Source organism: Symsagittifera roscoffensis, chromosome 3 (genome assembly GCF_963678635.1).
Source record: "Symsagittifera roscoffensis chromosome 3, txSymRosc1.1, whole genome shotgun sequence".
NCBI lineage: Eukaryota > Metazoa > Xenacoelomorpha > Acoela > Convolutidae > Symsagittifera > Symsagittifera roscoffensis.
The window spans coordinates 18957890-18983133 of NC_087064.1; the positions used below are offsets into that span (position 1 = coordinate 18957890).

Here is a 25244-nt window from a genome sequence, read left to right on the forward strand (position 1 = left end):
ATTTGGATTGTAGTCGTGTCCAATCTGATTTTAGTTTCCTTTTATGGAATTCTTATAGAAAACTCGTGTCCAATTGGAAACAAAGCTCCATTTTACACATTGTCGTTTCCAATCACAAAAATGTTCATTTTTGTTCAAGTTGTCGTATCCAGTCAGAGGAACCTTTTAAGGACTTAAGTCTTCCAAATAAGTAAAAATATACACAAAAGCAATTGCAAAAAAAAATGACCAAAAGTTATTTGAAGTAAAAATAAGAAATATTGCCAATATAAGTAACAAAAGAATGAAAATTAATAAAAGTAACATCTCTGCAAGTCTTCTCATCAAGTTAATTGAATTTTTTGTATGTAATCAATGAGAAAATGCTGATTTTTAAGTAGATAGTCAAGTTCTTTGATTTTGATGACGATTACTCAAAGTTGATGAATTTTTCAAAGCAAATATCTGGAAATCTGATACCAAAGCTGATCATGCAAGATTTTGAACTTTGAAAATCTTTAAAGAAATGGAGGAATAAAGAACTTTGCTGGGGAGTTTTGACAAATTTGGGAGTTGGGTAGGGAATGAAAAGAGTTTGTGAAACATTATCGTACGACTTTTTTATTAACTTCAAATTTTCTAAAAGAAATAAAATTTATTTCCTTGTCAAGTGTAACTCAGCAGTAAGTTTATAGCTTTGATAGGCAATATGTGGATGAAATGTAAAATCTTTGATTGGGTAAGTTTCTCTAAAGAGACTTTTTCTTAGTCGGAGTACTCTATTTTGGACAACATAGACGTCCAAAAAATTATGAAAAAATTACGAATTTACATCTATTTTATCAAAAAGGAAATCACACGGAATATTTTCTTTGTTCTTTTAATTGACATTTTTCTAAAAATGAATATTTTGGATCCAAACTTATGACTAGAAACTGCTTAGTTCTGATTGAATGAAAATTTTTCTGGAAAATTCTAGAAATTTCGAAGGAATGACGTAGGCGATGACATCATTACCATAAAAGGAAGGTTGCGTGGGTGGTGACGTCACTTCTAAATATAAGATGAAGTCATTACCATAAAAAGAAAATTGCGTAGGCGGTGACGTCACTTCTATTCAAAGAATGACGTCATTACCGTAAAAGGATAATTGCGTAGGCGATGACGTCATTGTTAGTACAAAATCGCTTATTTGATTGAGTTAAATCATTCATTTCATTTGCCAATCAGAAACAGTTAATTGAATTTTACTTCAAATTTTACATTTCGTTACTTCACGAAAATCAAGTATTTTCATTCAATTGGTACTTTGAACTTTTAATTTTGGAACATTTCTAAAGTCCCAAATTTTTAGATAATGCCTACCCTTAACCGAAACGAGAAAATAAAGTGTGGAGACTGTGGAAATCTGGATATTCGTCAAAACGCAGCCCGACATCGAAAAAGATGTGCTAAAGGAGTTGTTTCTTGTCCTGACTGTAAGTATTCCACTTACAATCAACAAGAAATGAACTATCATATGGCCAAGATGCATGCACCTTCACGTTCGAAGCAGTCAACAGTTTGTTCTTCTTGTGAACAAGAATTCTCAAGTTACTACTCTCTCCAACAACATCGCAGAAAAGAACATGGAGCAAAACAACGAAAACCCAGTGATACTCTAGCGGACTTGAATGAGATTGTGGAGGAAGAAGGGGAAGATGGTGAAAAACTAAAGGAGGAACTTAGTGCTTGTCAACATTTTCTGGTGAATACGGAGATGGAAAATGGGAGACCTAAGGTATTTTACTTCCAAATGTCCAAATTAGACACTAAAATAATCAACGAGAAACTTGAAGAAGTCTTCAACAAGCTCGATTCTGCAGCCAAAATCAACATTGCTCTGGATTTTGTTATTCCAAATATTGAGACTGGTGAATATCGATATTTCTACGCCCATGAAAACAATACTCTGTTCGAAAAATCCCACTTACTTTGTACAAAAGCGGATTTAATAACAATCCAAAGAAAAGTAGAAAAATTTGATATTGTGGAGCAATGTACCCAAGAACGCCAAAAAAGAAAATGGAGATTGAAGTTAATTACTAACGTCCCAATTTTCGCTGCTTTGCTGAAAAAAATCCCCATGGGATGTCCGGACTCTGTCTTACCCGAACCTTTATTACGACATACGCAAGTGAATTGTCTTTTATCTAACAAATACAAGGAACCTTACAAAGATCATTTGTGTCTTTTCCACGCATTGGCCATGTACATCAACGGACATAATGATCTCGACTCTCACACTTCTAGATACTTTACAGATTTTATATCAAAATCTGGTTATGATCCTAAGAGTTTTCGTGGAGTTTCTGTAGAAGACTTACCTGTTGTCGAGGAAATTGTGCAAAGAAATTTTATATACGATTTCGATATCCAAGAAGGAGAATATTTAGGAGAACTAGCTCGACGAAGTATCGGAAGATTCGATAAAACAGTTAAACTACTGAGATTTAACAATCATATCATTCATACAATTGATATTAATTCTTTCTTCAAGTGTTTTCGGTGTTCTAGTTGTGACACTTTTTTTAATAAATCCGACAATTTTAACAAACATCTTCTGAGATGCAAGGACCGAGTGAAACACATTTACCCAAAGAACGTCTATGAGCTTCGCGAAACCTTGTTTGAAAAGCTAGAAGGATTCAGTCTTCCAGTTTCTGAAGGCAACAAGCTTTTCAACAGTCTAGCAATTTTCGACTTTGAGTCGATTTGTGTTCCTACAGAGGAACTAAAAGAGACGCAAACTACATTCTGGATTGGAAAACATGTCCTCATTTCACTCTCTATTTTATTGAATCTGATTGATGAACCCATCCTTCTGTACAACAAGGATCCACAGAACTTGATAAATGATTTTGTATCCAACTTCGAGCTGTTGGCTGAACAAAGTAAGCTGGAAATGAGAAAAAAATTTCAAAAAATTGAAGTAGCTGTGAATGAAAGAATGAAAAAAATCTTTGATCAGCTGAACGAACATGGTAAAAACTTTTGTAGTAACAAATTTGAGTACGAAGACGAATGCATTGAAGATTCGGAAGAAGCAGATACGTCAACACAATTCTTGCGAATTCAGAAAAATCAACTCATTGATTTGAAACAACATCTGGGGAGATATGTAAATACTTTACCTGTTTTTGGATTTAACAGCGGTAGATATATTTTAAATTTGATCACACCTACCTAATCCCCTACTTGATTCGCGATAAAGAACAAGAAACATCCGTCATCAAAAAAGCAAATGACTTTATATATTTCAAGTTTGGAGATGTACAATTTCTCGACATAATGAAGTTTCTGGGAGGGGCAACTACTCTGGACTCCTTTCTCAAAGCCTATAAAGCTAGCGAAACGAAAAGATTCTTTCCCTATGAGTGGTTTGATAACCCAGACAAACTTGACTTTCCTGAATTGGCACCGTATGAAGCCTTTTTCAGTAAATTTAGAAACAATAATCCTCTAGACAAAGACTTCATTGATTATGAGAAGCTTAGAAAAAGTGGGTTTGACGAACAACAGGCGCTGAAAAAGCTTCAAATCAAAACTGTTCCTTCATCTGGTTTGGATAACTACAATTACTTACAAGAGACATGGAAGAAAAATGGAATGACAGTGTTCAAAGAATTTTTGAAGTGGTACAACAACAAGGATAGAGTTCCAACCCTGGAGGCAATGCAAAAAATGATTCAGTTTTATCATAACAAGGGGATAGATATGTTAAAACTTGGATGCACACTTCCAAATCAAGCAAACATTTGTCTAAACAAATCTACAAATTACAAGTTTTATCCATTTTGCGAAAGTGATAAAGACTTGTGTGAAAAAATTAGAGAGGACATGACTGGTGGACCTTCCATTGTTTTCACTCGAAAAACTGTAGTTGATGAAACATACATCAGAAATTCATCAAATGTTTGTAAATCAATCGTTGGAATTGATGCAAGCCAGCTTTACCCTTTCTCAATGTGTCAAGATATGCCAAGAGGACTGTACACGAGATGGGAGTTTGACACTGAAATGCAGAAATTCAAGGCTAGACATAATCGAACTCGCAATTTTGAGAAAATGGTCATGTCTTTTTTATCAAGAATCAAGACCAGAATGTAAAATTGAGAGCTTTTTTACATCTGGAAAACAGAAAAAAATCGACTGTTTTAATGTTGATGGTTACTGCGATCACTGTAAAACAGTATTCGAAGCAATGGGATGTTACTACCACTTCTGTTCCTGTCAAGAAGCTTGTCCCTCCCTAACAGAACAGGATATTGAGCGAGGAAACAAGAAGAGAGAGATGGATGATATGCGACGAGAATACATTAAAGAGAAAGGATACAAAGTGGAAGAAATGTGGGAGTGTGACTGGTGGGAAAGTTTCAAAACCAATGACAAGATCAAAAATCACGTCAGAACCCACTTTCCCTATAAAAGACCTTTTTCTACAGACTCCCTTCTAGCAAAAATAAAAGATGGATCTCTTTTTGGCTACGTTCAGTGCGACTTAATTGTTCCAGATGAGCTAAAATCAAAATTTGCGAATTTTCCTCCAATTTTCAAAAAAACTGAGGTTGGAAGAGATGATATTGGAGATTACATGAAAAACTAAGCGATCGAGAACGAAATGTTAAAGCATCCTCAGAGAATGCTGATATCTAGTTTCAAGCTGGAAAATGGAACAGTTATAACTCCTCTCTTCAACTTTTATATGGAACTTGGATTGCAGTTCACCAAAATTTACCGATTTGTTCAATATTCTCCTCGGAAGTGTTTCAATAATTTCGTTCAAGCAGTGGTTGATGCAAGAAGAGAAGGAGATGAAAACCCTTTGTCAGGAGTTGTGGCAGAAACGATGAAACTTTTGGGTAATTCCTCGTATGGATATCAGATCATGGATAGATCGAGACATACAATCACAAAATATCTCAAAGATGAAAAAACTCATAAGGCAATCAATGAACCACTGTTTAAGAGACTTAACACAGTTGAGAAGGACTTATATGAGGTGGAATTATTGAAGTCAACCATTGAGCACCGAGAACCCATCATTGTTGGTTTTTTCATACTTCAGTATGCAAAACTGAGAACGTTAGAACTCTACTATTACTTTTTTGACAAGTTCTGTGATGTGATTAAATTTGAAGAGTTGGAGATAAAAACAGACTCACTTTACTTGGAACTTGCCGAAGAAAATTTATACGACTGTATCAAACCAGATAAGAGAGCTGCTTGGGAAAAAATGAAGGAAAATGACTGTAGAGACTCTTTCAAGGCGGATGCAAAATCTAATTTCTTCCCTCGAACGTGTTGCAGTACGCATAAAAAGCATGATTAGCGGGAGCCGGGACTTTTTAAAGAAGAATTCAGATGTACAGAAATGCTATGTTTGTGGAGCAAGACATATTGCTGCTATGACAACAAGTCCGATAAGTTCAAATTTAGCAGTAAAGGATTAAATAAACGGGTTCTAGAAGATTCTGGAGACGGTCCCATGTCAAAATACAGGAGACTGCTTGATGAAGCAATTAATCTTACATCTACTAACAGAGGATTCAGATTTATAAGTCATATGGTGGCCACATATGAACAGACAAAGAAAGGACTAAGCTGTTTTTATCCAAAAAGACAAGTACAAGATGATGGAATTCATAAAGAACCATTGAACTTATAAGAACTGATCTGGTGCAGTAAAAAAAATCATGATGTCGTGTTATAGTGGTTTTACAATATTAGATATACAATGCAGTGATTTATCTACTTTTTGTAATTTAATTTTTTTTTCTCAAAAAATTTGACTTTTTTTCGAAGTTTCTGTAGGTTTCAGCATTGTTCAGATAGAAAGAAAGTTTATTGTTTCATTTAGACAGAAAATAGGATTATCTAATAAATTTGGTCAAATAATAGCTCACCTTATCATGTTTGAAGTTTTTTGAAAATTTTTTCATAAAAATTCCAAGTTTTTACCCAAAAAACTCTTAGCATCGACTTACCATATATCAAAAAACTAATTAAAAGTCCTTCATTACAAAACCTACTCGTAATTAAAATTTGATATTTAACAATTAGGTAACGGGCGCCGAAATTTTTGCGAAAAAATTAGAATTTTCCACTCAAAAACCAAAAAAGTACGTTTATCTTTCTCTTACCATCACACTGAAACCTTACCATTCGTGTTCCCTATCTTAATACATTGTAGACTCTATACCCAATGTTAATACACAGCTGGCAGACCGGATGCTCTATTCCCTATCTTAAAACATGTGGGTCTGCCACCTCCCCCCCCCCCCCCCACCCCCCCACTTCAGCTCCAACATCTACTACTCTCTTTTAATAGATGCGATAATTTGTGTTTTTTGTAAAAAGTAACATCCATTACAAAATAATAAAATTAGTTCTACCAAAAATCAACCAAAATGAGTAAATTTATTTCTTTTGCTTGATTTTCTGGGCTAAAATTAGAGTTGATGTAAATGCAATAATTGCAGAAATAACTATGAGAGTAAGAAAGATGAAAAACAAAATGAGGGGTTCTGGTTTGATTGAGTTAACTGAACTGATTTTCCAGCTGAGTTTGAAAAACTTTGTCATGCTATGTTTTTTTCTATGTCTGATATTCAATTTGAGAATGAAAAAATAACTGATTTAATCGTTAATGTTTCGTTCGATAGCCCAAACAATTCAATCAAAATTGCAAGAGCTATGCTGAGGTTTGGTTTTTTGTAGATTTCTGTGAAGGGTCTCAGATTTTCTGTGAATAGATTCACACCCGGGTCGAGGTCACAGACTCATGTCCAGAGTTTGAGGGTCTCCCCGCATCCAAATTTAGACCCAAAGTACATAGTCGCGCCGAGAGTTTGAGTTTGGAAAGTCGGGACATGAGTCGCGCCGTCGGCTGCAAAAGTCTGGACACTCCAATATTTGGTCGTGAAATTGTGGACATGGTTCGCGAAAGTCTGGACATACCAAAATTTGGTCGGGAAAATTTGGGCATGGGTCTCGATAGTCTGAACATGCGTAATTTTGGTCTGAAAAGTCTAGACACGCCAAAATTTTGTCGCAAAATTCTGGGCATCATTCTGGGACCTCGACGCGGGCAAGAATAAAAATTGAGAGGGATTGAGCTTTGAGCATTTTTTTCTCGTTTTAGAGGGATTGATTTTGTCGTTGTGAAAGGGTTTTTCTTCTGAAATTTGTAACTTGTTGTGTTATATTTGTTTTTTTTTAGCATGAAGAGTCAGTAAAATTCAACTTCCAGTATAAAGTTTGACAATAAAACTGTAACTTATCGATGGTTTGATCTTGTTTCTATGATTGAAATTATGAAATAAATACTAGATATTCAAGTTGTGTCAATGAATGTCAATGAAATAACTGTTAGAGATCCAATTAGATTACTGTGGCTTGTATTTTATAGTTAGAAAAACAATAGTCAGTTTTTCGGACGACACTTTCCTCGTTTTGAGTGGACTTTCTGCAAAAAATAAAGAAAGATAAATTTTCCTAGAATTTTTCAAAACCTATTGTTTTTTATTTTGATTTTTGGACATAGATTTTAGGACTAGTTTAATGTCTGAAACGTTTTATAAATTTTATGTTGTGATAGCCCAAACAAACCAATTGTGATACAAAAAGGTACAACTTTTTAATTTTAAAGCATTATAACAAAACTTTAACAGATTTTCAGACATCACTTTTCGCGAAATTATTTAGAAAGAATAAAATGCTCAATTTTTATTAAATCAATCGAAAATTGACTGAGTACCTTCTGCGTATTTTCTTATCAAACAGACCGAGCCCCCCCCAAAAAAAAAACATTTTTTTTTGTGGTTAAATATGACGACCCAGTTTCGTTAAAAAATGTTAGCTGAAGCAAAAATCTCAGCAAATTTTATACTCGTAATTTTTGTCCCAATCATAATCAATTTGAGAATGAAAAAAAAACTGATTTAATCATAAATGTTTTGTTCAACTTTTCTGTGCAATTAAAATCAACACCCGTGTTTTTAGGGATGTTTTTACATAAAAAACAGAAAATCAAAAGTTTTCTGTTTCAATGGTACAACTTGCGCAATTCAAATTCTTGATCACGAGCTGTTGCAAATTTCATGAGCATTGTTTTTAAAACTCTCTTTTTCAAAACGCATCACTAACCACTGATTTTTAATTTTTTTTTGTTATTCTCGGTCATAAATTTTTCTCAATGATAATCATTTATCATTTACCAGTCCTCGAAATTAAACGGAAGCCAAAGGCCTCACAGTCCATAACAAAGGACCATGTGAGAGCGTTCCTTGATTATACCCCTGTACCAAGTTTTTTATGTTTGTTGCTGTTCAGCATACTTTAATTGATAAAGTTTTTATTCTGTTTCCTCACTTACAGACTTTTATTTTTCAACTTTAGCAATAAAACTGTTAACAAAGTCGCGTGTGTTCAAATTTTACAAAATTGGCTCATAATTTTTTTGTCACTTATACATGCTCTTCAAAATTGGAGCAAACTTTTCTTCTGATGTTCTAAAAGTTTCAGTTTTGCTGGATCTATTGATGTTGCGCAACAAAAAATTGTTATGTCTCTGCAACTAGAGCAGAGTAGTTTTGTTCGCAGTTCCATAAATAAATACTCCATATTGAACAATGACTGAGTGAAAACGTTGAAGGTTTTAACTAACAAATTTTTCTTGTGGACTAGAAAAAATTAGGATAAAGTAGCTTTTACGACTTACTTACTGCCGCGCAACGTTTTGGAAATTTCAAATTTTTCCAATTACGACCCTAAAAATCTGCATTTGTTTTTAAGGCTTAGTATTGTTTAGTCCCACAAAATAAACGGTAGGGAAATCTAATTTTCGGCTGTAGTCATATATTGAATTAGTTAAATGTGTTTTTTGAGTGTGTGAATTGTGCAAAAATAACAACATGTTTTTTTCGATTAGTTTCTCTAAAATTTTGCCCAGATTTTAGTTCTTCGTTTTCAGTGTTTTCTTTCTGATTTTTTAATATAATTTATTCTGATTTTTTTTCCATTTTTGTTAGTTTTCAGAGATTGTTTGGTTTGACTTTTTGGCAACTTTTTTTAGAAAAATTTTTATATCTACCCTTCATGTTATTTACTTGATTTCTTTCTCAATATAAGGAAATGTATGAACAGGATTTCGGGTCAAACTGAGCCACTATTGGTGATAGGGTTATTTTTGAACTGAGCAATGAAAGTCTTCGAATCACACACGAAAAACGACACAAATTTGAAGTGAATAAAAAAAAATGTTTTTTTTTAGTAAATGTGGTCGGAAATTTCTGTGCTGCTTGCACAGCACGTGTACTCTTGTTTTGATTGCCGCTTACTTCATTTGCATCATATCAGATTTCAGACCATTTGAAGGAGGCTCCACCTCCCCAAATTGATTAAGAGAGGGAGGGGGGAGTTCACTTGGTTTTTTATTAATTGTCTTTTATTTGCTTGAGACGGGGAGATAATTTACTTGGTTGAGGTGGGAGGGGGTACCAGTGTTTTAGTTACAAGAGATTATAAAAGTACTATACATGATGGGGGAGGGCTTTGCTTTATTGTTGTCGTGTAGTGCAACCAAAAAGATTCAATGAAGACGGTAAGTATGTACATGATAATGTAAGAAACAATTTGAGTAGAGATAAAATGTTGAAATTTAAACTAAAGCACAACCAAAGTAGATCTAAATCGCTTCTAATCTCTCCCATTTTCCTCTCTCCAATACAATTCGGGTATTATATTGTTACAAAAGGCGTCCTTGGTTGAATGCAGCAGGTATTCTTGCTCAATTGGTCAAATTTTTATCTGAACAATTCCAAAAAATGTGGACCAATTTTTAAAAATTCTTGAACACATTGCCCCCGATCAATTACATTTATTATCTTTTGAAAATAGCTAAGCTAGGTAAATGTTCTGAAACCTTAGTTTTTTCAATGCCTTTTTTCTCTTTTATATCCTCGGAATATTTTTTAAGAGGATCTATGTTGATTGAATATCGGTATATGAACGATTTTTGATTCGGAAAACCTAATAAATAACAGATATCAACCCGGGTTAGGTGAGTTTTTGTTTTAATGTTTCGACTGACGCGACCTATTTCAGTTGTGACGCGACCAAATCGAAACCTTCAACAAGGCCAGCAACAATGCCAGCAATCGAGATAGCGTAACGTCACTTTTTTCTCTTTTTTAGACAGTGGCGACCAAATTCTAGGTAGTTTTTGTCATGTGCTGTTTTTTGGGATTGACTAATGGACCTATGTTTTGAGTTTGCTCCAAAATAGTCATTTGCACTTCTGTTCCTAAACTCCAATTCTTACGAAAATGACTCTCGCACATATTTACTGAGAGTAGCTTGTGAAGTTATAGTGATAATATGGGTGAAACTAGCCGAAAATCAAACTGGCAGACTGATGTGTCATTTTTTTTTCAACGCGGTTAAATAAAAAAGATTTTGTCGAATCTAGCTGAAGCTTGTTGAATCGACTCCAATAACTATGAAGTTTTAAATGTTATTTTTTGTCGGTCTTCATAAAAGGAAATTGTAGATTTGTCTGATTCTTTAGTTGTTTTAATTAAGTTCTGAGAAACATGTAAATACAATCATTTGAGCGTTTATCTGTTTTGGGTTGGTGTTAGAAAAGCTGTTTTTGATGTCGAGTTTTCATTTTGATCAAATTTCAATGTTTTGGCTACACGTATATGTCAATGGGGTCTAAATAGCATGTTTGTTCCCATTTCAGTCAGTCCCTTGTTTGTGAAATTCATAAACTGTGAAGTTCAAGACGATTTAGCAGAAGTTCCTGGGAGTTTCTTGGCATTTTGATTTTGTCGCCCGTTTAAATTCTTTGTCCAACTTCCTCATAACATAAGTTAAGATTCTCTCTACAAATCTAATTTTTCAAAAATTGTACCCGGTTACTAGCAAATAAAAACAGAACCCTCTTCATTTTAAAAAAGAATAGTCTCACATGACTAAAAATTCACATACTTTTCCTTATAGTAATAATTGTTATTATTGTTATAATAACTATAATGATGATTATAATGAGCAAAACATTCACATAATTTTCCTTCGAGTTACACGTTACACGAGAGAAAAATGAGAAGTCGAAAAATGTTTCCTAACCATTTTCAGTTTTTCACGACCTGATTTTAACACTTCGTCTTTTTGTAAGTTAGGCCTAAATCCGTTGATTTCATGGCCGTTTTTCCGGAATATGAGTTTCAAAACCAAAACCAAACTGATCCCTATGCCTTATTCCGTTCTGCTATACGCTTCCCTGAATGTCAAACTTTCTTTTGCATAACTTCGCTTCAGAAATTTGGTTTCAACTTGTCTCATACAAACATACCAAGAGCAATTTTGTTGCCATTGATGGCCCCGTGCAAATAACACATTGCGTTTCTCACTCTATTGATTACGCTGCATTATTATTATTACCAACCAGAAATTTCTTCTAATAAAATTAAAATTGTGACCCTTTAAAAATATTTAATGCCTTGATCCTATCTGATCTAAAAAATAAAGTTAAATCTTTGCTAGGTTTTGCAGCAATTGCGAGTTCAAACTTTTGACATGCTCAAGTTATATATTAGGGCTCTTGTGATATTTTGACATTAAATTTTAATAAGAGCGCTGGATCTATATAGTTTTTTCTTGTCTCAAATAATATCATCGGCAACACTGAAGCTTTTAAAAAAGTTTCTTTCAAAATTATCAAGAAATTCTGCCATATATGCCGTTTTTTTTGTTGCTTTTTTGTAGTCGAAATTTCCGCGCAATCTGCCGCAATTTTAGTACTTTGGCGGGGAAGGAGAGAGAGAATGAGAGCTCTCTTCTAGCTAGGGGTTCGAACCATGTACCAGCCAAAATAGCCCTCCTTTTCGTACTATTTCAGGAAACACATTTAATCAAAAGTTTTAACCAAATTATGTGTGTTTTTGGAAGTTTCTACAGTTGTGTGTGAATCCAAAAGGGAATTTTAATCAAAGCAGCTCAAATTTTTCTATGATTCTATGATTTAAAAAGTGTAGCAACACCTCATGGTGCCCAATGTATAAATACTTTATACCTCATTTTCTATTTCAATACCTTTGGGCCAAATTTGATTCTAATAAATTTCCGTTTCCTGTATCATCACCTTATGATTTGCTTTTCTTTTTCAAAAACGGTTGCCCCATTTGTATTCAATTCAAAATACACAAATTTGAGCACCTGCTAAGCTGAATCAAATTGCAATTGAGCAACACTGATTGATATTAATCATATTTGTAATTCGAACCCCAAATAAAAAGCTATCTGGCACCCCGAACTCATAACTGACGGTCAATTTCAACCATATTCGACGCTCTGAAAATTTTTCACATGCTATAGTCGCATTGGCTATAAAGGGATATTAATATAGTTTGGCTAGACGCTAATGGTTCTCTCTCGCTCTCTCTCTCTCTCCTGACAATTACAAACAAAAAGATTATCGTGCCATTTGGCCCATTTATATGTCAATTGTCAAAATATGCCCACCAGGGTAGCGAACCTAACTCAGAAACCCAGCATTCGATAGACGATCCTTACCTCTCACTCGCGCCACTAGCCCGCTGTCAGGAAAAAGTGGGAAAAAAACCGGTGCAATTTAAATAAGCTTTGAAATAATATAGCCCATAAGTCCTTGTATTATTACACTAGCAGTAAATTTTTCAAAAGTTGAACAGTATGGAATAAAAATCGCAGATCAGATAAAAGCTCTTCAAAAATTCGGTTCTGTTTCCCATCATTTTATTTTCGAATCGATTTTTTTTTTCGATTATTTTTATTGCTATTGTTATCTCTCCGTGGGCTAAAAAGCCCTCCCTTTCATAACAATCCGATCCATATCAATAAAAATTTTAATTTCCTGAAATTCAGTTCAAATCCCGCTTCTGCTTTGACTTAGTGTTATTCTGTCCCCAAATAAAGCAGGTTTAAATAAGTGAGTAAATCTGCTCCTCAGTTGACTTTTCCCTATATTCTTTGAAGGGGTCAACTAGTTTCATCGGCAGCATGGTTTACATAAACAAGAAGCATCGCTTCAGGCGCAAAATGTAAGTTTATTTTAGGTTGCCTTATTTAGCTACTGCTATTCCCAGCTGACGGTATAAGAGATCTCAACTCTGATTAAAAATCGAAAAACGCAAAAAAACTATAGACTTTTTTAGTGTTCTAGAATTTTGTCTTGTTGGGATCTACCGCGAAGATTGTATACGGCTGACTCGGTAGCTACTCTAAACTTAGGAAAAACACTATTAGAAACTCACTTTTTTAAAACTCACGTTCCGAGTCCCAATCCGCGATACATTCATTTGATTTTTTGAGATTTATTACACTTAGTTGTAATATGTATGCTAGTATCATAGAATTTGGATCATATTTTTTCTAACGCTGCAAGCTTCTACAAGACGAGGTGGTTAGCCAAGTGTTAAAATTTTATCAATGTTGTGATCGGAACATTCGCAAACAAGAATATGGAGAAAAAGCTGATCAGTACACCACGCATGTCAAATTTGGTTTTGGTGGATGTTGAGAAGTTTTAAACAGATAATTTTCAACCAAATTTTGAAACGTTTCGACCAGAATAACCCAGATTAATAGGGCAAAGGCAATTACGACGAATTAAAAGCGTAGCGTACCGAACTGATCAAAATTACGCACCCCTGAAAAACTTTATACCGCGTCTGAAAGTAGTTTGCTCAGTAGCTACGCGCTACTAAACAAAACAAAAAACTGCGCGCAACAATGATTTTCTTACATTATGTGGCTTACACATTACTTTTTAAGTGAAACAATTTGAGAAAACACAAAATCAACTTGTGGCAAGATTTGGATTGAGGCTTTGCCTATTTAAAAATTCATTTTTGGGCATTATTAAAACATTTCATAGTTTCGCGAGAACAGACTAATTTTTCGAAAAGTTTACGGCAGTCAAAAAAGAAATCAAGTAAAGAAAAATGTGGCCATACAGTTGCGTTGATGTCTGATAGTTCTTAGGCGGGAGAGCGTGCAACCCCCTATCAGATAATTGGGTAGTTTGGTTTCAAAGCTGGAAACTGAAGCTTTGTATCCAATTGTAATCTATTTGATATTAAGTTGAAACTTCATCGGAAGATATATGTAACTTGCGAGTACTTTTTACTGTAACCGTGGCCAACTGTTGTTGATTCAGCCCAATTAGCAACCATATTTACAGATTGCCAGTACCAGATTCAAACACTATCTCTTTTGTACTTATCTCAATTTTTTTAGAAAAAGTTGTCTTTTTGTGGATTCTATCACTTCTTCTAGAAGAAAAAAAATATTTGCTTGAAAGGTTAAAAATATCACAAAAAAGTATCTGAAAAAAAAACTTTTTTAATGCAAGGCACCATTGAGAGTTGTACGTTAATAAATTTTTCCTAGGAAAACAAAGATTTAAATTTTTGAATTTTCTTCCACCAGGTGCATGCGAGATACTTGCAAAAATCTTGATAACGAACCACAAATAGCTGCTAACACAAAAATGCTTCTGTCATCGTTAAAGAACATACGTCGCCCGAAATGAACCTGTTTACGCTGCAACGATGATCCCCACGTATTCTGCATGAAGTTGCAACATCAACGAAATTAGGCAGCAGGTCTCAGAAACAATGCCAAAGACAAAGCCATTTAAAAAAAATCCCAAAAATCGGAATTCTTGCATAGTGGTGATACACTTTTTCACGACTACGGCATTACATCAGACAGACTTTTTGAGTACCAAATTTGCATGTTTTTGATCTTTTTTCTATCAGCGCGGTGTTTGACGTTGCGATAGAACTTTTTATGAATTTTTCGATTGGAATTAATTTTTTCTATCAAGTTTGTACAATTCAAGGTGTAATCAAAGGAAACTTCACATCACAAGTTTTTGGCATATCACATAAAGTTGACGTAAGATACAAAAATTTCTTCATGCAGAAAAGTTTCAGGTTTGCTTAAGGTTTGCAGTTTAAAAAACTCTCATGCATTGCATTTGTGCTAATAGAGGACGTTGTGTTCGCATTTGAAGATCTGCGATAAAAATGGTTAGTGCTATTTTACCAAAAACGCGATAACTTTTAGGGAGCGTCAACTTACTAGTGCGAGGAGCTCAAAAAATGGAGCAAAAATTAAAGTGGCTGGCATGAATGTTCATAACAATGTTTTTCAAATTGAACCTCAAGTTGACAGTGCTTTGGAACGACGGAATGGCAGTTTAAATAACTGTCGCAACGAAGCATCCATGTTAAATCTGATTGATCTCTAGCTTCCAAGACGAGCAAAAGAATGCAGAAATCATCGTCGAGAGACTCACTGCGTGATAAAAAATAGAAAAGAGAATAAATAATGTGCATACCTGTCAAAATTTTTGAAATAACACAACAAAATTGCTCGTATCAGGGCGAAGCCCTGAATGGTCCTAATAAACTATTCTAATGTTAACCCTGAATATGTACAAGTATGTACACTAACTAAGGATTTAAAAGAATAAAATGATTGAGAAAGAATTATGCTGTCTATTCTAAAAACAATATTAAACAATGAATGATCGACCGATGATCGATATGAAGCCTAATTGGCAGATATCTAATTAATGCCAAGATCAATAGATTAAACCAAATGAACAACTCACAACATTCCCCATCGGGAAAAAACTAAAATTTACAATTAGCTAAAACTAAGTCTTTATACACCCATTTCCCCCTCAAAGTAGAGATGAACAAAATTTATAAGTTGTAGAAAACAAAACGAGAAGAACAGAACAAAAATTTCTTTTTTACAAATTAGGTTGGCATGTACAAATATGCACAAAATGGGTGAACTTTACAGAAAATTACCTAAACAACACTAATTATAAACGGGAGATAAAATAAATCTAAGCTACCAACTGTACACACAAAAGTACACACAACGTAAAAACAGTGGGGCCATTTAAAAAAATCTTGAAATAAGGAAATTGATAATGGAGTCTTAGATAAGATCGACGAGTTTTAACTGTACTCGGCGTCGAATTCATCTAATGATTGTCGTAAGTCCTGTTCTATTGTCGACGAAATATCGCTCACAGAGTCTTGTTCTGAGGCGATGTTGGGGAATTTCCCGGTGGGAGACTTCCACGATGTTGGGGTCAAGTAAGTAGTCTGAGCATTCACCGTTGGAGTAGATTTAGACGCGTTGTTTCGGCGACCAGAACTTTTTTTTGGGAGGTTTAGTGAGAGGAGTAAGGAAATCAGATGGAGACCCGCACACGAAAGTAAGGGTCGTCAAGGAACTTATTTCGGGCCCATGTTGCGTCTCAGAGCCCTCTACGATATCCACATATCGAAGTTCTCCGTAGAACTGTGGTGGTCCCACATTTCTTCTAGGTCTGATTGCAGATCTAGTCTGAGTGGCAATACGAGGCGTCTCCTCTGATGTGCTGTCCAGCACTATTGGTTCTGATACGGAACCGGATGATGATGGCCCTGGAGGACTGCTGGAATGGGCCGCGACCGATGGTCCGCTGGGTATTTCTTCACCTGTAAAACTCAAATAGACGTTATTGTAAGATTCCTGGTTAAATGGGGCATTGTTATTTGAAACATCCTCGAACTACTCGTTGATTAAACGGTCCAACGAGTTAAGATTTAGCAAAGACGAGGAAAATGAACCTGACGATTTCTGCGGGGATTTCGGAATGACGATGACTTTTGTCGATGGATTCGTGTTAGTCTGTGTGAACGTCGGGTTGACTTCTTAGGAGGAGATAATTTACTCTTTCCGGCTAAACTTGGAAAGCATGAACTATCGGTACCCTCTGGTTGAGTATTAACAAGGATCTTAGAAGTGCCCGGAAGTATTTTCTTTTTGACTGCTAGGTCGGATTTGCTTAAAATGTGTCCATTTTCCAAAGTGACAGTGTGGTCCGAAGAATCAACAATTGCCTCTTTGACGGGATTAAAATACGGGTCTTCATTTTTCTGATTGGTGTTTTTTCTAAAAAATAAATTACATCCGGTGGTCAATTTTGATATAGTAGGCCGTTTCCGATGGGAGATCGGGATTGGAGTTGTCCGGTTTCCGTGGGAGATCTTGGCCAGCGGGATGTCCAATTCTGAAGAGGAGTCCATGACTGCAACCTCGTATCCTTCCTCTGCTCCATCGTGTAATTCCCAGTTCTTTACCCAACGGTCTGACATGATTGACTTTCCTTGATCTAAACGATTATCAATAGAAATCAAGTTTTTCTATCTGGCAAGTGTTTTTCGAATGGGGTACATCCGATGGAAGGTCGTTCATAATCCGAAGGTTCAAAATAATTTTTCGGATTGAAAGATTTAAAGTCAACTTGGTCAATTCGTATGACATGGCGAGAAGTTTGGGTTGTACAGTATATACAAGTCTTTCAACAAGTCCATTTGATCTATGACCACCTACTGTAAATTAAATATTCCCTTTTTACATTTTTCGCAAAAGTTTTAAAATCGTTTGATAAAAAGCATGACGCATGGTCGACCCTGATTTTTCTTGGAAAGCCGTGAAGATGGAGTAATCGTTCAGAAAATAATTAACTGAGTCCGCTAGTTTGCTCACAGGATCCGATCCCCACAAAACCTTAAGGTTTTACCGGTTTTTGAACATTGTTTGCAAGATTTGCCGTAGTAATAGATTTCCCTGCAAATATGCGGCCACCAGATATATTCGGCCAGGATCTTCATGCCAAACTGGCGTGGATGGGACTCATGCAACATCGGACTGAATGCGCCTCGGGCCGCAGCTGGCACCACTATTTTGTTTTCTAAGAAGATTCCATGAAGAGCAGTTAGTCTTTAGTGTGCAAGTCCTTCTCGTAGTTTTTCATGTACGATCCGTGCCTTCCAAGTAGGCGTCCTGTCTTCAATGTCGTGATTAGGTTCCATAAGAGTTTGTCGTCCTTGGTCATCATTTGAAGTAACTTCTTGGAGCAATGATTTTCCAGTATAATTGGAGAAGAAGGCAAAGATAAGTTTGCTTTGTAACGTTTCAATAAGGTCAAGTGATCGTTATTAAGTAGATCATCTTTAATTTTTAAGGCAATACTGTGTTCCTCTGGGACAATTACTAGAGGATCTGAAAATTTTGGAGTTGACGTACCCGTGGTATTCAGTCTTTTTGGAAAAAAAAATTCGTTAAGAATTTTGAAATGTAATGCTGCTTTATCCGAAAATGAATTGGTTTTGTAATTGAAATTTGAATTATTGAACGGGAGACAGTTTGGTGTACAATTTTCCGACCTGACGTGCGAATAGTTACAAATCTTTATCGACTTGGCAATACAAGAAATAATAGCAGCAATAACTCTAAGATTAAATGAAGCTATAGGACTGTCGGTAAGATTTCGACCAATAACATCGCTTGAATTAACCGTTCCCGACGGGAGATAAGTATTTACAATTGAAACTACAACAACCGACGGTCGTCTATGTTTACTCTATTTTTAAGGGTAAAAATTGATCAATTCGTTAAAACATTACCATTTTGTCAATAGATGCCACGACAAATTCTTCATCGTAGTGAGAAGGCGGTAAGGCTCTGCCAGAGAGCAACCCAGAAAGAAGATCGATAAAACCTATATCTTTAACCGGAGTAAAAAGAGCCTTGTGTTCTGTAAAAAATTCGAGATCAGAGCCATATAAATAATTTCTGAAGTGCTCGCATGCCCAAATTACGCCTAGCAATTAAAGTTCGTGGGTTGAACTTTTTATTTCATGGCTGTTTAAAAATCTCGAGGCAAACGCTATCGTTTTCCACTCTCTCCCTTGGAACTGTTCAAGTTTTGTCCCTAGGCCGTTGTGTGAAGCATTTGTTTTTAGTCTTGATTTTTCTTTGACGTCGAAATGACTATTCTCGGTAATATTTACAATTTCGGATTTTAATTTTTCAAATGCAGTGGAATGACTGCTAGCCCATTGGTACACTAATTTTTTGTTATGTAGAGGTCGTAGTGGGGAGCTAAAGAGAGACAGATTCGGAGCGAAATTAATATAATGTTTAATCGAACCGAAGAATGAACGAAGTTCGGAAATATTTTTGTTCGGGATTCGGAGGTTTTTTATAGCATCGGTTTTTCCGACCAATGGTCTTACCCCCGCTTCTGTAATTTTGATCTCGAGCCATTCTACCTTTTTCTGTGAAAATGCGCAATTCCCCCTTTTCACTGCAAAATTATTTTTGACTTTAGTTGCCAGAATTCTTTGTACGGTTGCTTTGTGTTCTTCAATAGTGCCCTTAGAGGTGCTATGCGCATTTATTATGTCATCTATGTAACAATTTGTACAAGGAATTCTTTTTAAAAATGAGTCCATAACTCTTTAAGACCCGTTAGTCATATCGCCCAGTCCATAAAATCCAGTTAAAAATTTCCCAGTAGTATCTCTCCCTACAATACTAAAATTGAATTGGTTACTTGTCCTCGCGCATAACTGAAGTTGACTATACGCGTTCTTTAGATCGAGATTACTGAACCAGACCTGCCCGTAGGTCTTCTTTGACAATTGTAAGTCTACATTATCAATCAGTTCGTGGATATTGGGCATCTAGTATTTATTTTTAAAATCTGATTGTTCAGTAGTTTCGAATCTAGTGCGAGTTCATTTGAGCCATCGTTCTTTCTAGTTATAATTATTGGACTTATGAAGCAATCTTTGTCGCATTTCACCATTTTTTCAAAGTGGCCTTCTTTTTCCATCTTTTTTAGTTCCTCCTTTAATCCCGATAACAAATGTAACGGCACCCTTCTGCCGTTTGCTTGGACCGGTTAAAAAGGGGAACGGAAATGTGTAATTTTACGATCGTTTGGTATCTTTCCGATTCTACTAAACAGGGTTTTAAAATTCGCAAAAAGTTCTTTGTCAAAAATTCTAAGTAGTTTGACTCACTATTCCCCGATGGGTCGCTGATTGTACAGATCGGCACTTGACCCTTCTCCTGTTTCCTTTCAAGATTGCTGTTGCCCAGGATATTTCTTTCATGTCTTCCTGTAATGAAAAAAAAAAAGATTCTCTTCGCATATCGTGGAACAGCAGTACAACTGTTTCGTACGTTTACCTACAGGTTGTATCTTCAAGTTAGGATAACGTAGTTTCAATTCATGTAATACGTTCTATTTTAAAAAACTCACTGGTCTGGCCGAATCTACAGGTATATTCATATTTACAATCATTTCCCACCCGAGTCCTATATTCAATAGTTTTTTCGTTTCCAATCCGTTTTGGTCGTAAATTGTCCGCACGCTCAATACTGAATAGTCGTCATGGTGACTTGACCGTTTTCATTCCAGGCGTTAATGACTTCAATAGTTTCTTGGTTTTTGCTCCAGGAATCTTCAGACGGGGCGTATTTACAGTTTTCGGTATTGACAGAGTCATTTCCAATATTTACAGATGGTCTTTTGTTCTTTGACTCTCATAATTTTGCTAATTGACCCTTATAGTTACAACTTTTTTTAAATTATATCTCTGGCCGGACCCACATTTAGATGTCCCCTACTAAAAGGATTTCCATATTTCATGCATGAGTTGCTTCTTTCGATATTTAAGCTTGATTTCTTTTTGACATAATTATTTCCCGTTGAATAATTTGAAGCTTGGCCTGTTGGTCGTTTTCGCCATATTCGTTAACTTCTGGTGGTTGAAGCAAACTTTTTCATTTATTAGGGCCTGGCTCAAAGCTTCAGATGGGCTGATGCTTGACGATAGTAGTTTCTGTTGGGTCTCGCGGATCTTCATATTGCAGATAAATACGTCTCTTATCCACTCTGCTTCATCAGATTCTCTGCAGTTGCACGTGCTAGCTAGATTCGTCAATGCTCCCCAGAAATGTTCGAAAGTTTCCCTATCTCTTTGTTTTCGATTTAAGAGTTTGTATCTTTTAAATGTGACGTTTGGACGTTTGGAGGTTTATCAAATGCAAGGTCCAAAAGATCCCAAAATTATTTAAAAGAGATAGATAGAGTTTCTACTCTACGTTTTTTTGAGAGAATCCCTTTTTCCCTTCATTTCCGATGGCTAAAAATAGGATTGATCTAAGCTTTTTGTCAGCTTTTGCACGTCTCAATCCTCCGAGTTTCTTTCTTTCGTCGGATATTCTTTTCTCTCCGGCGGCTTCGTAGGACTTCATAGTGGTTCTATTTCTGGCCTCCCGACTGGCTCGTTACCTTTCCGACTCACTTCTTGTGGACTGTTCGAGGATTGGAATCTGAATTTCTGGTACCTCTGGTCCGCTTAGATTGTCGATGTCTAGATTCTCCTTTGCTATGATGGCCAATTGAAATTGGTCGCTTCAGTGGGTCCAGGAATGTGGTGCTTCCATAGTGTGGTTCTGCCAGAATGCAGGAATTCCCCGCAGGTTCGATACGTTTGACTGCGCCATAATTAAGTATTCTAATGTTAAGCCTGAATATGTACAAGTATGTACATCAACTAATGAATTAAAAGAATAAAATGAGTAAGAAAGAATTAAGATGTCTATTCTAACCACAGCATTAAACAGTAAATGATCGACCGATGGTCGATATGAAGCATAAGTAGTAGGTATTTTATTAATGGCAAGGTCAATTGATTAATTAAAATGAACATTTCGCAACAGTTCAGACTGCTTTTTAAGGTCCCTGGAGCAGTAATAACAAGAAAAAATTTTATATATAAAAAAAACTATATATATTTCGTTCAAATGTGAGTTTTTTTTGTAAAAACACCCTCCCCCCGCATGCCAAACAAAGTTTTAAATGGATAGATTTCGCTCTTTGTAACACATCAATTATGTCAAAAAAACTTCTTTCAACCAATTTGGAACGATTTCTAAGACGGATTAAATCTCTGCTTACGCGTTAATAGCGCGAAATATATTCCAAACTGGCTAAAATTGCAAATTCAAACCCCCATAACTTTAGGAAAAATGATCACAGGTGAAATATCTTTTCAAATTAAAGCTCAGGACTTAAATACCTTTCGAATGCTTTAAAACAAATTTTGTCAAAAATGACTAGCTAAATAGTCGAAATTTGTCAGAAGAAAAAAAACGCACCCCGAGCACAAATATTCCATTACTTTCGTTACGAAAGTCGGAACAATAAGCACCTGCGCAGTGATATCACAAGTGTTTAAAATTTTGTTCACTTGTCCCAAAAGTCACGCTCTTTTTTAATCATTTCTCTAATTTTAACTTATTCAACATAAATTGTCTGATTGAAATGGACTGTTTGAATTCACTCTTCATTCCTCTCCCTTTTCTCACGTATTTTTGCTGAAACTTCTCATTTTGAAGTTTGCTATAAATAATTTGTTTGAATTGTCGTGGCACCGTTTTTTACACTTTCTCACTTTGTCAAGGCTATGTTTAATCGGAACAATTATGGTTGGGATGTTGGACACAATCTACAAGAATAGTTGGAAAATTTGAGTTTTTCTTGCATGTGCATACTTTTCCGAAATGCCCTTGGTTTTTTTTCCGCATCAAAATGACAAAATTTTTCATTTTTTCTGGACATTTTTTGGACTGTGCGGAATATTACTAGTGTTTTTAAAGTTTTTATGGTCAAAAGTCTCGAATCAAGAAATAATTTTTGTACAATTGCCCAAAACACGTGAATATTCAGTTCATGCTACTTTTACATCAAACGTTTATTATTGGATGGATCAGCTAAAACGAGCACAATTATCCACGTTATTTTGTTGAAACAAATGATTTTTGTACGTTTTTCACAAAATATTTTCAAATCAGCCTATCTCTCAGCGATAAATTGTTTTCGCCTCGCTTATTTGGCTGATGGCTCATTTTTAGGCCAACCGATCACTGTTTTGTTTTTAAAACTAAAAGCTTTGTTTTTTTTTTAAATAGTCAAATGCAAACGTAGACATGAAATTTTTCTACATAAGGCTTTGGAGAGTGTATTTCGAGCAATATAAACGCACACCACACTTGATGCACTTGAAAATACATGTTGCATACTATTTCATTCATACTAATTTATTACGCTTTAACAGTGTAATAGCAAATTCATTTTAGATTCCAAATATCAAATTATACAAATTGATTCAAAAATCTGTAAAACTTGTTCACTACTTTTTATTTGAGAATACTTAAATCCATTATAATTAATCAATAACCACTATTTCAAATAATGCAATCCATTTGAATACCGAAAACTCAGTTTAGTTTATGACAGCATAAAAATAAGTAAAAATAGTTTTGATTTGAAGATGGAAGATTCTTTTGGAAGTAGACGATTTCCACAAATGACATCTATCCCAGAAAGCCCAGATTCCGCTGAGGTAGATTCAATCGAAGATGGATTTATTGGGAAATACGAAGCACAGTATCTACAATCACTAAGGCATGCTATGCTCACTTTTCATCAATTCCTACTGACTTCTTTTATCCCAATTCAGTGGTACAGTGGACAATTTTTTCTTCGAAGACCTGTGAATATTATTTTTCATTCGAGAAAATTTTCAATATCCACCATGCTTTTTTATAGCAAACTTCATCATAAATCATTTTTGACGCCGTCTTTCAAGACAAAAGTAATACCATAAGTGCTAACGCAGTAATACCGAAACTTCAAAACCCAGTCTTACGTTGAAATGTATTCGGACAATTTTTAACGACACTTTTCCACCACCAAAACTTATACCGCTGGCTCAGCAAATGTGTTAACTAGTAGCGCTAATTTAAAAACTTAAAATAAAGGTTTGCCCTTGTTTCTTTAAAACCAAGTTATGCAAAAATGCAAGGAGAAAACTTTTGAAGTAATATCTGAAGTAATATCGGATTGAAAGATTTAAAGTCAACTTGGTCAATTCGTATGACATGGCGAGAAGTTTGGGTTGTACAGTATATACAAGTCTTTCAACAAGTCCATTTGATCTATGACCACCTACTGTAAATTAAATATTCCCTTTTTACATTTTTCGCAAAAGTTTTAAAATCGTTTGATAAAAAGCATGACGCATGGTCGACCCTGATTTTTCTTGGAAAGCCGTGAAGATGGAGTAATCGTTCAGAAAATAATTAACTGAGTCCGCTAGTTTGCTCACAGGATCCGATCCCCACAAAACCTTAAGGTTTTACCGGTTTTTGAACATTGTTTGCAAGATTTGCCGTAGTAATAGATTTCCCTGCAAATATGCGGCCACCAGATATATTCGGCCAGGATCTTCATGCCAAACTGGCGTGGATGGGACTCATGCAACATCGGACTGAATGCGCCTCGGGCCGCAGCTGGCACCACTATTTTGTTTTCTAAGAAGATTCCATGAAGAGCAGTTAGTCTTTAGTGTGCAAGTCCTTCTCGTAGTTTTTCATGTACGATCCGTGCCTTCCAAGTAGGCGTCCTGTCTTCAATGTCGTGATTAGGTTCCATAAGAGTTTGTCGTCCTTGGTCATCATTTGAAGTAACTTCTTGGAGCAATGATTTTCCAGTATAATTGGAGAAGAAGGCAAAGATAAGTTTGCTTTGTAACGTTTCAATAAGGTCAAGTGATCGTTATTAAGTAGATCATCTTTAATTTTTAAGGCAATACTGTGTTCCTCTGGGACAATTACTAGAGGATCTGAAAATTTTGGAGTTGACGTACCCGTGGTATTCAGTCTTTTTGGAAAAAAAAATTCGTTAAGAATTTTGAAATGTAATGCTGCTTTATCCGAAAATGAATTGGTTTTGTAATTGAAATTTGAATTATTGAACGGGAGACAGTTTGGTGTACAATTTTCCGACCTGACGTGCGAATAGTTACAAATCTTTATCGACTTGGCAATACAAGAAATAATAGCAGCAATAACTCTAAGATTAAATGAAGCTATAGGACTGTCGGTAAGATTTCGACCAATAACATCGCTTGAATTAACCGTTCCCGACGGGAGATAAGTATTTACAATTGAAACTACAACAACCGACGGTCGTCTATGTTTACTCTATTTTTAAGGGTAAAAATTGATCAATTCGTTAAAACATTACCATTTTGTCAATAGATGCCACGACAAATTCTTCATCGTAGTGAGAAGGCGGTAAGGCTCTGCCAGAGGGCAACCCAGAAAGAAGATCGATAAAACCTATATCTTTAACCGGAGTAAAAAGAGCCTTGTGTTCTGTAAAAAATTCGAGATCAGAGCCATATAAATAATTTCTGAAGTGCTCGCATGCCCAAATTACGCCTAGCAATTAAAGTTCGTGG

The 25244-nt window shown here is 35.4% G+C and overlaps 1 protein-coding gene across 6 annotated transcripts in view; it reads left to right on the forward strand.

The window, feature by feature from the left end:
* LOC134841325 (transient receptor potential cation channel subfamily M member 1-like) overlaps positions 1-25244 on the forward strand; it is a 106892-nt gene that overhangs the window by 27685 nt on the left and 53963 nt on the right. Inside the window, exons 1-2 of one of the 6 annotated variants that reach the window (XM_063857234.1) lie at positions 11306-11499; positions 12759-13103. The exons of 3 other annotated variants lie outside the window; for them this stretch is intronic. In XM_063857234.1, the coding sequence (XP_063713304.1) occupies positions 13063-13103 (41 nt within the window). In that variant the 5' untranslated portion in view covers positions 11306-11499; positions 12759-13062. Of the gene's footprint in view, positions 1-9809; positions 9928-11305; positions 11500-12758; positions 13104-25244 lie in introns of those variants that run through there. 2 more of the 6 variants (XM_063857235.1, XM_063857238.1) reach the window with 2 other exon arrangements.